At 54.7% G+C, this 14706-nt stretch overlaps 1 protein-coding gene across 1 annotated transcript; it reads right to left on the bottom strand.

The window, feature by feature from the left end:
• Positions 1 to 4892: 4892 nt before the first annotated feature.
• Positions 4893 to 14341, bottom strand: PTTG1IP (PTTG1 interacting protein). Its single transcript, XM_059479132.1, has 7 exons — positions 14241 to 14341; positions 11777 to 11829; positions 10388 to 10496; positions 7716 to 7821; positions 7545 to 7610; positions 7112 to 7158; positions 4893 to 5654 (listed from the first exon to the last, which is right to left on the bottom strand). Exons 1-7 carry the CDS (start codon positions 14317 to 14319, stop codon positions 5611 to 5613), a joined length of 504 nt encoding a protein of 167 aa, XP_059335115.1. The 5' UTR covers positions 14320 to 14341; the 3' UTR covers positions 4893 to 5610.
• Between the last annotated feature and the right edge of the window lie 365 nt (positions 14342 to 14706).

Raw genomic sequence — 14706 nt, forward strand, 5'->3', positions numbered from 1 at the left:
CTAACACTTCAAATTGAATAAAAAAAAAGTTTATTTCAGAGCGAACATCCTAACAAACATCCGAACATCCTAACAAACATCCTAACAAACATCCTAACAAACATCCTAATCTCCTAATCTCCTAATCTCCTAATATCAATATCCTACTCTATCCCTAAGTTTCTAAAACTATATGCTTTCCCTCCCACAACTCCCACTCTCCTAGTCTTGAAGTAATGTGCAAACAATGGGCAGAAGAAATCAGACGAGGCCCTTCTCATCATCCTGGTTTGCAGCTCGGACGGGCCATGGAGGATCCACATCAAATCAGAACGCGAGGTTGCGGTGCTGGTTGTCCCCTGCGGCCATAGCTTGAATTCCCCTCGGTGGCCGCTGTCCCAGCCCGTTTCTTCGCAGGTCATCCAGCTCTCTCCGGGGACGCTGGCGGGGCACAGGGCTCGGGGCCCTGTCCCCATCGGCCAGTCTGCGGCGCCGGCCGCCTCCGGGAGCCGCATCCTCCTGCGCCTCCTGCTGCTGCCGCTGGCGCCAGCGCACCACGAAGGGATGGAGGCGGCGGCGGGGCCGGCGCGGGGCCAGCCCGGCCCGGCTCTCCTGGCCCTGCAGCACGCGGATGCCCCCGATGGGCCCTTGGCAGGTCGGGCAGGTGGCGGCGGCGTCGGGCCCGGCCTGGGGCTGGATGCAGGCGTGGCAGAACACGTGTCCGCAGGGCTCCACGGCAGCAGCGGGGCTCTGCAGGAAATCCACGCAGATGCGGCACACCCGCACGGCCCGGGGCGCTGGGGGCTCCTCCCTGACCTCTGCCATTGCTGCTCCCGGGCTCGATTGCTCTCGGCCGCTGGCAGGACTCGAAGGCTTGGCTTCCACTTGGGGCACTCGGAGGTTCCTCAACCTCTCGTGGGACTCAGAGGCTCCTCAGTTACTGGCAGCACTTGTAGGCTCCTCAGTCACTGGCAGCACTCAGGTTCCTTGGTCACTGGCAGCACTCAGAGGCTCCTCAGTCACTGGAAGGACTTGGAGGTTCCTCTTCACTCACTGTCAGGACTCAGATGGTCGTCTTCACTCACTGGAGTAATTCAGAGGTTCCTCAGTCACTGGCAGGACTCAGAGGCCCCGTCAGTCACTGGAATAACTTGGAGGTTCCTTGGTCACTGGAAGGACTCAGAAGCTCCTCACTCACTGGAGTAACTTGGAGGTTCCTCGGTCACTGGAGTAACTCAAAGGCTCCTCGGTCACTGGAGTAACTCGAAGGTTCCTTGGTCACTGGCAGGACTCGAAGTCTCCTCAGTCACTGGAATAACTTGAAGGCTCCTCGGTCACTGGAGTAACTCAGAGGTTCCTCGGTCACTGGAGTAACTCAAAGGCTCCTCGGTCACTGGAGTAACTCAGAGGTTCCTCGGTCACTGGAGTAACTCAGAGGTTCCTCACTCACTGGAGTAACTCGAAGGTTCCTCGGTCACTGGAGTAACTCGAAGGTTCCTCGGTCACTGGAGTAACTCAGAGGTTCCTCACTCACTGGAGTAACTTGGAGGCTCCTTGGTCACTGGCAGCACTTGGAGGTTCCTCCTCAGTCACGGGCAGACTTGGAGGTTCCTCACTCACTGGCAGGACTTGGAGGCTCCTCAGTCACTGGCAGCACTCAGGTTGCTCGGTCACTGACAGCACACAGAAGATGCCCACACGCTGGTAGCACAGAGGCTCCTCAGATGCTGGCAGCGCTTGGAAGCTCCTCAGCTGCACTGGGTCACAGCCCGAGTGTGCTGGCACTACCCAACGCTGGTGGTTATAGTTACGCAGGTGGTGTCACAATGACCATGAGTGACATGGCCTGACATCACAGGGCACTGAGGGACACACCCAAGAGCTCCCCCATCCACAGAGACAGATCCTGTGGCACAAAGTCCACCTGGCAGTGGGCTGCACACCTCACTGTTTGCCCAAATCCCTTCCAGGTGGTCCCTGCTGGTTTCCATGCCATGTGCTGGGGTCTGGGGCTGCACCTCCCCAGGGAGAGGACTCTGCTCAGCCCTTGGTTGAACTTCAGGAGGTTCCATCAGCCCATTTCTCCAGCCTGTTGAGAAATGTGGGACCACAAGACCTGTTGAGGTCCTTGTGGGTGCACAAGTCACCCACTGGCATCTCAGCAGCTCCTTCCATTGTAGGAAATCCAGCAAAGTTGCTGAGGGTGCCCTGGGCCCCGTTATTCAGGCCACTATCAAGAAGGAAGAGGAGCGGTCCCAGTACTGATGCCTGGGCTACACTGATGAAGATGATCAGCCTCTATCTCAGCTTCATGCTGCTGATCAACACCCTCAAAATAAAAATGAGTATCAGCAGTTAAAATCACTTCCTCACAGGGCAGAACTTATTTGCAAAGTTCTGCCTCCGCCAAGCCTCCTGCTTTCTCCAAACTCATGAGAAATATCTGGCTGATCATTTATCAACCCCAGTGAGCATTTTCCCCTTCAAATACAGCAGCTCTGGAATACAGCATAGGATCTCTTGAATCTTTTGCCTCTTCCACCACTTTTCCTGAAATATACCTGGTATTTTCCTGAAAATACCATTGTAGCACTACACACTGACACCACCTCTTGGAATCATTTTGTGCCCTTTGCAAAGAGACTGGGGTTGTTTGGCAGAGGCTCTCCAGCACCAGGCACCTCCAGGCCCTGTTTCTACCAGAGGAATTTGACCTGAGTGGTCTGCTGCCACCATAGCCCTGCTGTGGATGGAATGGAAGAGGCTGTGATGACAGCAGGCCACCCCAGCACAGTTATCCACCTGCAGCTGGGCAGCCTGTGCTCACAGCTCAGTCTGTCCCTGGGGTTTCACTCCCAGAGTGTTGGCTGTTTGTCCCACCTTTCCTATCACATGGCTGGAATTGGCCTAGTGCCACCTTTTTGTGGCTTTATGTACAGGGCTGTAGAACTCTCCTTGGGCTCAAAGCCAAGCTCCCTGTTAGATGTCATTAACCCCTTCTTTCCAAGTTCCCTTGTGCATCCTCCTGGTACCCACTGCAGATGGTGGGGCACTGTCCCACTCCTCAGCTGTGGTGTCCCCATCACCATCTGCTTCCCCATCCCACTCAGGACAGATTTCCATCATGGCAGCCTTGCAAAGGACCAGTTAATCCTCATGAAATATCCTTTTAGCTGCCAGGCTCCACTCTCAGTTACACTCCCAGACCTGAGTGGCACCTTGGCCACCCAAGGACACAGCTTCACCTCCCCACCATGGCCCAGCCAAGCCTAAGGGTTCACCAGCTTTTCAGTGCCTCAGCCACATGATCCCTGCCCACAGCAACCTTCCACAGGAGGAATTAGAAACATCAGGAGTAGCTCCATGCCAGGCTATGGGAGGCAGCCCCCGGAAGGAGGATGCTGGAGCCCAGGATGAGAAGAGAGGACAAAATGCCTCTGTCCAGGGACACTGGGTGCTGCCCTGGCAGCATGGCATGGCCTCTGTTTTGTCCCCAGGGCACAGCCACATTCCATCCACCATCCATCCTGGCTCCCAGCAGGTCTCTCTGCTGCCCTGGCTCAGCAGAGGAGGACAGAGCCAGTCACAAGTGGGGTTTCAGGAAGAGGAACTTGCTTGCACGGGTCCCCCATCCCTGATAGGTTTGGACACATCACCCCTTAGTGCTGGGAGCAGGGCCAGCGGGAGCCCTCAGGGAACACAAAATGAATTTACTGGTCCCAGTCCCAGGGCAGGAGGGGGACAGGAGCCTGGTGCAGGGGAAAGGCAGCTCAAAAGGCTTTAGCACCAGCTGTCCCTGGGTGTTGGTGCCTCTCAAACAAAGCCCCCACAGCTTTCCCTGTACCTTTGGTTTGCAGAGACACCATGGGCCCTTTGGGCCAGGACAACCAGGACCCCTGTCAGCACTTTCCCTTCTCTTTACTGGGCTCCACAGTTCATCCTCCAAGCCCAGGGGGATTCCAGCCAAACGGGGATCTCTGGATCATCACCTCACACTCCTGGCTCCTGCCAGGCAGCACCGAGTGCAGCCCCTGCCCGGACACAGGGTGGGAGAGCAGAGCAGCCACCAGAGAGCCTGGCAGGGCCAGTCCCTTTGTTCCTCCCACCCAAGCCTCTTCCGGCATAGCCAGGGACAGTCTGGATCAAAAGTCACCTGCAGGCCCTGCCCTTGGGGTGTGCTGGCAGCAGCCAGGGCTCCCGGCCCTTCAGCTCCCCAGCTCAGCTGGAGCAGCTCTGCTGAGCTCCACAAACATGGAGAGGGAGACTTGGATCCCAGCCAGGGCTCCAGGCCCTCCAGCTCCCCAGCTCTGCTGATCTCCACAAGCCCAGCCCTGCAGAGGGAGAGTTTGATCCCAGCCAGGGCTCCTTCAGCTCCCCAGCTCTGCTGAGCTCCACAAGCCCAGCCCTGCACAGGGAGAGTTTTACCCCAGCCCATGGCAGTCCCCCCCAGGCAGGAGGCCACGGGCAGCTTTCCCCAGCCCAGACTCTCCCATCCTGCCCAGCCTCACAAGGGGCTGTGGGTGCTGCATGGGCAGCCCTGGGCAGCTCCATCCTCCTCCCTAGTCCAGTTCCCTTGCACTGCTGGGGCTGCAGGCTGAGCCCCCAGGCCCCCCACATATGCAGGGGCTCTCTCCTAGAGATCCCAGGGACAAAAGGCCAAACTCTTGCCAGAACACCCAGCTCCTTCCTCAGAGAGCAGCCTTGCTTCCATCCCCAGCTCTTCCTAACACCTGAACATCTCTGGGAACTGATTCCTCCTTTCAAGCCCAGCAAGAGCCCGAGGCAGCCTTGCTTCTGCCTCCCCCAGCTACCCCCAAGGAGTCACAGCCACATAACAGTGATAACTCCATCTGCCACTACTCCCAACCTGTGCCTGCTGTGGAAGCAGAATTAAACTCTTTCAGACCAGAACAGTAATTGAATCAGTTTAATATACAGTCAGCAAATTGTAAATGCACTTGAAACTTACAGTATTGCTAACAGATGTGGCCATTGAGCCCAAGACCACCTTTCTAGAAAGCCACAGAGAGGTAGGAAAGGTGGGGCATTTCCCCAGATTAGTTGCAAGTGAGAAGGTGCACATAGGCCCTTCCTCCTGGAAGCACCAGATCACCAGAAACTTGTGCTCTTTGAGAGGACTGCTAATGTGCTGGGATAAGTGCAGGCACCTGGAGTGACAGCCAAAGCCTCCTGCTGACCCTTATGTCAGGAAACTCTTGCTGGCTTTTGCATATACTAGAAGAAAAAAAAAGGGAGCAGAGCAGAAGAGCCTAGCTCTGTGTGCATGAAGTGTTCTTGGTGAGGCAGGAGTGAGGGAGGTGTGACATTGCTTTTGCCCTTGGCTGGGACAAGGACTGTTCTGTGCATTGCTTTGGACACCACAACCACCCTGGGGTGAGTGAGAAGAAATGCTCCATCCTCCAGTATTGCCACCATGGCTTCTTGCACCAGCAGGGTAAGAGCAAAGCCCTGGCCAGACCAAGCACCTGGAGTGGGGACAATGGTGTCACCAAGGATTTGGGTCATCTTCTGTGGCAGTTGAAGTGGCACCATGGCGGTGGGGAGAAGCTGGAGACTTTTGGCTCTGCAGAAGGCACTGTTCACCAGGGTGGGTGGGTGTGTCTGGAGATGCTAATTCTCAAATTTTGCATAAGGGTTCTCTTCCTTGAACAGGCCTAGAAGAGAGGAGACATTTGTTCAGACAGCAGCTCCCACAGTGGTCACAGCCAGCAAGAAAACCAGTCCTGGGAAGCAACTCTTTGTCATTTAAGCCTCCTCAAGCCTCCCAGCTGCAGTTCTCCCAAAACACCTGCTCTTAATTGAGCAGTGCCCACAGTCAGCACTGTTTCACTCTCTCTTTCTCTACAAGAGGAGACATCTATTGAGAAGATTGACCTGATGGCAAGCTCCTCTCCCAGGCAGTCCATGTACAGTCCAGGTAAAGCAGCCTGCCTGATCTTCCAGAGTGCTCCCTCTGCACACCCCTTCTGTCAGACTGGACTTACAAGCAGACTCCCAAATTAAATTAGAACTGTTCTTAGACTTGTTTCCCTGCTCCTGCATTGAGACTGGGAAGCAGCAAGGCAGGGTATGGGGCTGGAATTTGGGCTAGCAACAAGCCACATGCCATGCTGTTTGCTGCTTTCCCAGCTCAACACTTCTGAAGAACAGTCACAAAGGACAAGACTGCAAACTCTGGGGTCAGGCTGCAGCCAGACAGCCTTGGCATGGCAAGACAGGCCCAGAGCACAGCTCTTCCATGGGAAGATGCTTCCCATCCAAGAGCTCCTTCAAGAACAGCTTTGCCTGCTCTTTCTTCCCCAAAGGAGCCTGCCCATCCAGAGTCCCTGGGATCTCCTGCCTAACCTGGACCTGCAGCAGGCAGCAGCTGCAGGCAGAGAAAAGATCTCTAGTTTTCCCTACAGCCTCCCCAAAGCCAGAGACCACCAAGTGCAGCATGCATGAGCCCAACTGCCCCACAGGCAGACACTGGCAAAGCCCCTGGCAGTCCCAGTGGGCAGGCTGTCCCATGCACAGAGCAACTGGCTGTTCCCTGCTTCCTTCCAAGCTGATGTTCCCCTGGCCCAGGTCCTTGGGACTCACCTGAGGGACAGGTCAGCCCCAGGAGGGAGACTGTGCACTCCCATCCCCAGGGGACTGAGACACCACTGCTGGCACAGAGGACCAGAGGGATTGGGGTGGGATTGGTGCCTGCTCTGTGCTCCTGCAGCTCTGGGCATTCTGATTCCTACCTGGCCCCACAGCCCAGGCTGCTGGCTCACCACAGGGCTACTGGAGGGCTGTGCCTGAAGGGTAACAGCACCATGATGGTGCTGTGTCTGTCAGCTTCTGCTTCTCCCCTCCAGTCAAGCTCCATCAGCTTCTCCCACATGAAGGACACATTCTGGGGAACATTATACATTTCCTCTTCCCTGCCCAGGGAAATTAGCCCTGTGTGGGCTCACACACCATGAGCCCGGCATCTCTACACTTATTCTGAGCCAAGAGAAGCAGGGACCATGTTTTCCCTGCTGGCCAGGTCTCATTTACAGCTGTGACCATGGCAAGGAGCACAGTTACAGAGGCTGCCTCATCTAAAGCTTAGTTTGAATCACTCATGTCAGCACTGTACCGTATTTCCTTCGGATTTCATCATGCCGTGATTTCATCTCTGCTCTCCTGCGAGAGGCAAACAGAAAAGCCATGAGTCAGTAATTGCTGGTACAAAAGGGAACAAAAAGAGCCAGAGCTTGCTTATTCCCAAGCAAGGGAGCTCCAGGCTGGCAGGTTTGCTTAGCCTCCCACCTCAGGGAGGCTCTAGGGACCACCAGAGCCCACATGTCAGCAGCCCTTTGGGAGCTGCATACACAATACTTGTGATGCTACATCCACGAGTCACCCCAGCATGACATTCCTAATGTCATGACATTCCTTGTGTGTGAGCTAGGGCTGAAGCAGCCACTGACTGCATGTGTTGAGCCCCATGTGCCTCCTGGCATCATGTTTGATGGCACAGACAGAAGCCAAATCATCCTGCAGCCTCAGGGCCTGTGGTACAAACTCACCTCTCCTCCTGCCGCACCCGCCGCTTCTCCCGCTCCCTGGCTGCTCTCTCGTCATCCTTGTCTGGCCTGGGAGACAAAAAAGCCCTTCAGTGCTCTCAGCACTCAGTTCTGCAGCAGCACATGGCTGCATCTGAGCTGCCCCACAGTCAGAGGACCCCCTCCAATACTTGCTTTTTGCTCTTTTTCTTGCAACAGCAGCAGCAGCAACAGACCCCCAACATGATCAGAAGCGTTCCTCCCACCACGGACATGGCAATGATCAGGGCTTCAAAGTTCACTGAAGGATTTGACAAAAACATGTTTAGCACACACAGACACATCTGCCTGGGGTGACAATATAGGATCACAGGATCATTAATGTTGGGAAAGCACTCAAAGATCATCAAGTTCAACTGTTCCCCCAGCATTGCCAGGTCTTCCAGTAAACCATGTCCCCAAGTGCAACAGCTCTGTGTTTTTTGAATCCTTCCCGGGATGGTGGCTCTACCACTGCCCTGGGCAGCCCGTTCCACTGTCTGACCACCCTCTGAGTAAAGAATCTTTTCCTTACTATCCAACCTAAACCTCCCCTGGTGCAACTCGAGGCCATTTCCTCTTATCTACAGCCATTTTCTCTTGAACATACAGCTACTGTCACCAGCAGCTTCAGTCACTGGGCTGTAGATGTGCAACCACCTGGGAAAGCAAATGGACATTGTTAGCTGTAGATAACAATGTAGATATACCAATGTAGATATAGCAAGTGTTGGTACCCACAAATAAACACCAGCTGAGCACATGTCCCTGCTAACAGGAGTGCTCAGTTACTGGCTGTGAAGAAAGGCAAGGACAAATGCACTCAGGTCAAACTCCTCTGGCAGAAACAGGAGCAAAACCATCTTAATCACTAAACCAGGTAAAAAGTAACCATCAAGGGAAAACACCCAACAACTGAAGGCTTCAGGGTTAAGGAAGGATCTCTGACAGGGTGGAATTGCTGTCCATGGGAGACAGCCTCAGAAGTCATCTCTGATGAGATGAGCACTTAGAGGAGTCTGAAGTCCTTGGGCAAGAGATAAACTGAAATAAAATCTGTTGAGATTTATCAGCTTGGGGGCAGCAGTGCTGCTCAGGCAGCTGAGGGCCAAGTCCTGCTTCCTGCACTGACTGCCACGTCTCCCCAGGGCTGGGGGGCTCTGCTTGCCCACACACACAACAAAACCTGCTGGAACACAGTGAGGCAGCAGCCACAAGCCCTGGTCCCTGCTCATCTTTTTCAGCTCCTGCAGCAATGGCAGCAGAGACACCAGCCAAAAATGTTACTTCTAGATGCCAAGGATTTCAGGCAACAACAAAGAGGAGTTTATTCCAAGCATGGTTCAGGCTGTTCAGAGACTTGTGCCTGTGGAAATATTTGTTTAGGAGCCACTTTGTACACAACAGCCAGGCTACAGAAATCTCAGTGCACCTGAACTTGCTCAGAGCACTTTTGAAGGTCATTCAGTCCAACTCTCTGCCATGGGCAGGGACATCTTTCACTAGACCAGGCTGCTCACAGTCTGACCTTGAATGTTTCCAGGGATGGGGCATTCACCATCTCTCTGAGCAGCCTGTGCCAGTGCCTTACCCTCATTGTAAGAGATTTCTTCCTTTTATCTGCTCTAAATAGATCCTCTTTTAGGTACTCCAGCCTGAGCTGACTCCACCACTGAAGTGGTTTTCAAAGCCTGCAGCAGTTTCAGTGCTTCTGAAACCCTTTTGGGGTTTCAGGATGAGCCTTGGGTTCAGCACCCCCCTTCCCACACAGAGAGGTCTCTACAGAGCACCAGGCACTCCTCCAGCTGATGACAAAGGCTAAGTCACACACACCAAAAATGCAGAATCACACAAGAGCTAATCTCCCACAGGACTAATCTCCTCATAGCAAGTTTTGCAAGCCAAGGAATGTGATCTTCTATAATGAAACCTTTTGTGAAGCTACTCACATCAAAACTAGTATTTCAAAGTCTTACAGAAGTTTCAGAAAAGCATACCACAGGGCTCACAAAGAGGAGATTCTTCCTCCACAAGCAGAAGAGCAGTGTGAACTCTTGTGGGCAGACAGGAGAGCTCAGCCTCGAGCACAAGAGATGACAGGCAACAGCAATTCAGCTCCAGGCTCCTCATCAAGGGGGTGGGTGAGAGCAACCAGCCCCCAAAAGCTGGCTCCTGTCTGAGCATGAACATGCACTAAGCTTGGTCTAAACAAGGCACCAAAGTCTCCAGAAATCCTTCAGAAAATGGAGCAGGAGGGAGGAGAGGCAGCTGTCCACCAGAAAAAGCTCCCAGAGGAGACCTGCATGTGCAGGGGTGGTTTTAGAGGAGGTTTTTTCTCAGGTGGGTAAGAGCTGAGCAGGACTGTGGTACACTCAGCACTAGAAGCACACACAGGTTCCCAGAGAAGTCACCACACCTCTGGTTCCATGAGCCCACGTGGGACAGTAGCCACATGAAGAGCCAGCAGCGGTGCACAGAGTGACATGGCAGCTGCAGAGGAGAGATCTTCTGGGATTCAGACACCAGCAAGGGCTGCACAGGCCCACAGAGAACCTTCCACTGCTGCTCCCAGGTGCAAGCCATGTCTGGAACCTCCATCACACCACAGCAGAAGAGATGTATTTTGGAGCAGCTAAATCCTCACGGGTCCTACTTGCCAGAAGGCAGGAACTGCTCATACTCTGCTTCCCCGCCCACGCTCCAGCAAGTTTGCAGAACCTTGACTGCCTTCAGCCTGTCACTGCTGCACTGGCAGAGATGGGAGGCAGGGGAACCTCCCACAGCAGCAGGCAGGCACTCCCACAGTCACAGCCCAGGCTGGCACTTACCCCAGCAGACTCCCCAGCGAGCCGAGCGCAGCTCACACAGGTCAGCCGGGGGGAGGATCCTCCTGACAGGGTACTCCATGCACCTCCTGCTGCTGGCACACCACAGGCACTAGGAGACAGGGAGCAGGCAGCACAGAGTTACTCCTGCACTGCCAGTGACCCACACTTTGCTTGGCAGCCACAGCACAGGCTGGCTCACCAGGTATCACCCAGCAGACACAGGATGCTCAGGAGTAAGAGCTGTGTCAGCACAGATCACACTGGGAGAGGGGAGTGCAGAGTAAAGATGCTGAGACTCCTTTTCCTGCCTTAGAATTGTAGACTATCCTGAGCTGGAAGGGACTCATAAGGATCATTGAGCCAACTGCTGGCCCTGCCCAGGACAGCCTTAAGAATCCCACCATTAATAACACAAATCCTTTATGTTTATTTTTGGGATAAGAAGAAAATCTTTGAGATAAAGCACTCCACACACACAAAGCTGATGAGCAGGAGAGGTGTGCATGTGCCCAGCTGTTACAGACATCTTCTATGAAAAATCTTTTCCTTAGGATTTTTCCTCCTGAGAAGCTGGGAGGCCTCAGGAACAAAATGTAAACAATGATTATCTGCTGCTGTGGAATGCAACAGGTAGATCTTTAATTGGCTCATGTTGGTTGTTTCTAATTAATGGCCAATCACAGTCAGCTGGCTCAGACAGAGTCTGAGCCACAAGCTTTTGTTGTCATTCTTTATTTTTCTATTCTTAGCTAGCCTTCTGATGAAATCCTTTCTTCTATTTAGTATAGTTTTAATGTAATATATATCATAAAATAATAAATCAAGCCTTCTGAAACACGGAGTCAGATCCTCATTTCTTCCCTCATCCTCAGACCCCTGTGAACACAGTCACACCCAGCCACCACCAGACCATCTGCAGAGCTTTGCATGCTCCTCTCCTGGTGGCACCAACCCCAAACCCAGCATTCAGAAGGGTTTGGTCAAACTGGTTCTGGCCACATCAGCTGCAAGATCTGACTCAAGTTCAAGTTTGCTGATATCTGTGATAAGGCAGCAGGGACTGGCAGGACACCAGTACACATCCTGCACCCACCCAGTGCCACAGCCCAGCTGCTGCAGGGGAACTTGACCAGCCAGCCCAGCCCACTCAGTCCTTTCTCCAAGCCCATTCATGAGGAAGCAATTCCATTACTCTAATCTAAAAGCACACAACAAAACCCACCCAGTTTCTAGCAACCTCTCTCCAGAGCACCAGAGAGGGATTGCCCTCTCACCCTCATAGGTGGGTGGAATTTGCAGCATGTCTGGGACAAGGGACCAGCCCTGCTTCCAGGAAGGAAACTTTTTCAAGGGTGGTGAGAGGTTGGGAATCTCACTGCTGCTACTCACAGTGACATTTTTCAGGCATTCTTCACAGCTCCTGTTCGTATACTGGCGACAATCTGCAGGAAGGAAAAAAAGAAAGACACCTCAGGACTTTGAAGAGCTTCAGTGCTTTAAAACTCTGGGGTTCTCCACACCTGCTCCTGCCCACCACTGGAGCTGCTGCAAGAGCCACCAGCTTCAGCACGTGCTCCCTGTCATGGTAGGAAGCCCAAATGCAAGGCAAGTTCTGCCTTGCTCTGCTGACAAAGCCCTAAACTGTGAGTTCCTCTCTTGGGTTTTATTTCCCCAAAAGCCTGAGCATCAGCTGTGACAGTAGGGCAGCCGAGGGACACAGCTAGAGTCTGTCTGGAAGGACCCTGTGAGGATGAGGGCAAGCAGTGGGTGGGTGATACAGTCCTGTGGCACCAGATGATGGAGCAGCTCAAGCAAACAAGCCCAGACACAGAAGTTGCTACCAGGAGAAGGAGAGGAGCACACAGAGCTACAGATCCTGCAGGAGGCCTGCTGCTGCACATGAGGGCTGTGCCCTACCCCAGCCAGTTCATCCAAACCTTCCTTCAGCAGGACACAGTCCAGGCAATGGGAGCAGCACTGCAGCCAAAATCTGTGCTCATGTTCAGAACCTGTTTCCATCCCCACCTCTTTCCAGACCTCAGTTCTACAGACACAGGTGGCTCTCAGGATCAGAGCCACCATGGATGAAGGCATCCAGCTGGGCAGGGAAATGGATAAAGTCTGAACACAGGACAAGCTGGCCCCATTCTGAGCTTAGCTACAGCTCCCAGCAGTGCTCCTGGAAAATGTCTTCCTACAGGATATTCACCTGCAATTCATTGCTGTGCTTCCCCAGATCTGCAGGAAGGGTGCTTTGCCAAGCCCTCAAGAATGAGCCGTTTAAAACTGATTCCTGCTCAAGAGTCTAAGCAGCAGCCTGTTTGACAGTGGTTTAAAAGGAAAACTCAATTTGCCTGACCACTCACTGCTGGCTGAAGGATCATTGCTTTGCAGTGTCGTAATCAGGAAAAAATCAATCCCAGAGGTGCTTGTTTTCCACTCTCACAATCAGCAAAGCTGGATTTTCTCCCTCCAGCTGGCAGGAACCCTCAGCTATGACCCACTGTCAGCAGTCACATGCTCTGTATAGCCTTCCAAACAACTGGGCAATTGATTAACATAGCTCAGATAAGGGTGTTTACACACCAGAGAGGCTGAGATTGCAGGTTTTAAACACTCTGAAGCTGCATCTTCTCCAGCCTCAGTTGAAGAAATAGGGAAGCACAGCAGTGCCTCTGCTGCTCCAGGACTGTTCTCTACCAGGAGTCACAGAACACCCTCCCACAGCACAGGAGGCCAGTGGTGGGCAAAAGTAGAACTTGTGGTTTTAAATAGGCTTTGCTTTCCCCCAGGATATCCCCTCTCTCTAGCTTGGGGCATCATCCTGCAAGTCATTAAGTCAAAGGCAGCGAATTACAGCTGTTGGGGAATGGGCTGCTTTGAGGACAGCACAGCCCTTCAGGATTTGGTTTGTCCCAATGTCCCATTCCAGGTGAGCAGACAGCTCCCATGGCATGGCACAGGAAGCACTGCACTGCTCAGGGACAGAGACACCACAGCAGCTCTTGCTGTGCTAAAGCCACCTGGGTCATGCTTTTGACAGCTGGCTACAGGAGGAGTGAAGTGAATGGAGAACAGCTCCTGGCTTGGAAGAGGGGGCAGACTTCTTAGGACACTCTGAAGGCAGTCATCCCCACCCTCTGCTACAGCTTCTTCTCCACCTGGAGCAGCACCTCTGGGAGCTCTGCTCCATCCCCAGCCACTAAGGAGGAGCAGCTGGACACCCACCCATACCCAACAACACCCATCCATGTCCGACAACACCCATCTTCTTCCTGGTCTGAGGCTGCCCAGCCACTGTCCCACACCCTCCACAGGGCCATCAGCAGGAGCCTGGCTGTCCCGTGGTCAGGACAGGTAAGCAGCTCTCTCACCTGAGCTGTTATCATCACTGAATCATGGAATGGTTTGGATAGGAAGGGTTTTAAGCCCACCAGGGGCTGGGACCCTTCCACTATCCCAGGCTGCTCCCAGCCCCGTCCAACCTGGCCTCGGACACTTCCAGGGATGGGGCAGCCACAGCTCCCCCGGCTATGGAAGTTCCAGTGGAAGCCGGAAAAGCGGCGAGCAAAGCTCCACTTGCAGCACTCACCAAACTTTCCCCACCTCGAAGGGACACACCGGGCTGGGCGGGATCCCTCCGTGCGGAACTGTCCCCGAGGGACAGGGCCATCCCTCCCTGCCCTCACTGCCCACAGCCCCTGACCAGCGGCCACCCGCCCGCTGCTGCCGGCCTGCTTCCCGCCCGGACACCCACAGAGCCGGGCTCCAAAGCCGCTGCCCGGCCGCGATTTTGGGGTGCTGTGCGCGGAGAGCCCTCCAGCCGTACGGCGGGGCCGCGGTCACCGCTTACCTCCGGCCGCCTCCTGCGCGGCCACGGCGGCGGGCAGCAGGGCCAGGGCCAGCGCGCAGAGCGGCAGCGCTGGGGCCATGGCGGAGCGGGCCGGCACTGGGGGCGGCCCCGCCGCTATGTAGGGACGGCCGGGGGCGGGTCGGGGGCGGCCCCGCGGGGCGGCGAGGGCCGGGGGCGGCGGCCGGAGCAGCTGTCACGGGCAGAGAGAGCCTCGGGGCTGCCGGAATTCACCGAGACCTTGCTGGCCCTTACCCTTGCCGGACCTTACCGGGGACCCGCCGGCCGTTACCGAGACCTCGCCGGCCCTTGCCCTTACCGGAACCCGCCGGCCCTTACCGGGACCCCTCAGCCCTTGTCTTTGCCCTTACCGGGATCCCACTGGCCCTTACCGGGAGCCGCCGGCCCTTACCCTTACTGGGGACCCGCGACCCTTACCGGGGACCCGCCGGCCCTTGCCCTTACCGGG

Source organism: Ammospiza nelsoni, chromosome 10 (genome assembly GCF_027579445.1).
Source record: "Ammospiza nelsoni isolate bAmmNel1 chromosome 10, bAmmNel1.pri, whole genome shotgun sequence".
NCBI classification, from domain to species: Eukaryota; Metazoa; Chordata; class Aves; order Passeriformes; family Passerellidae; genus Ammospiza; species Ammospiza nelsoni.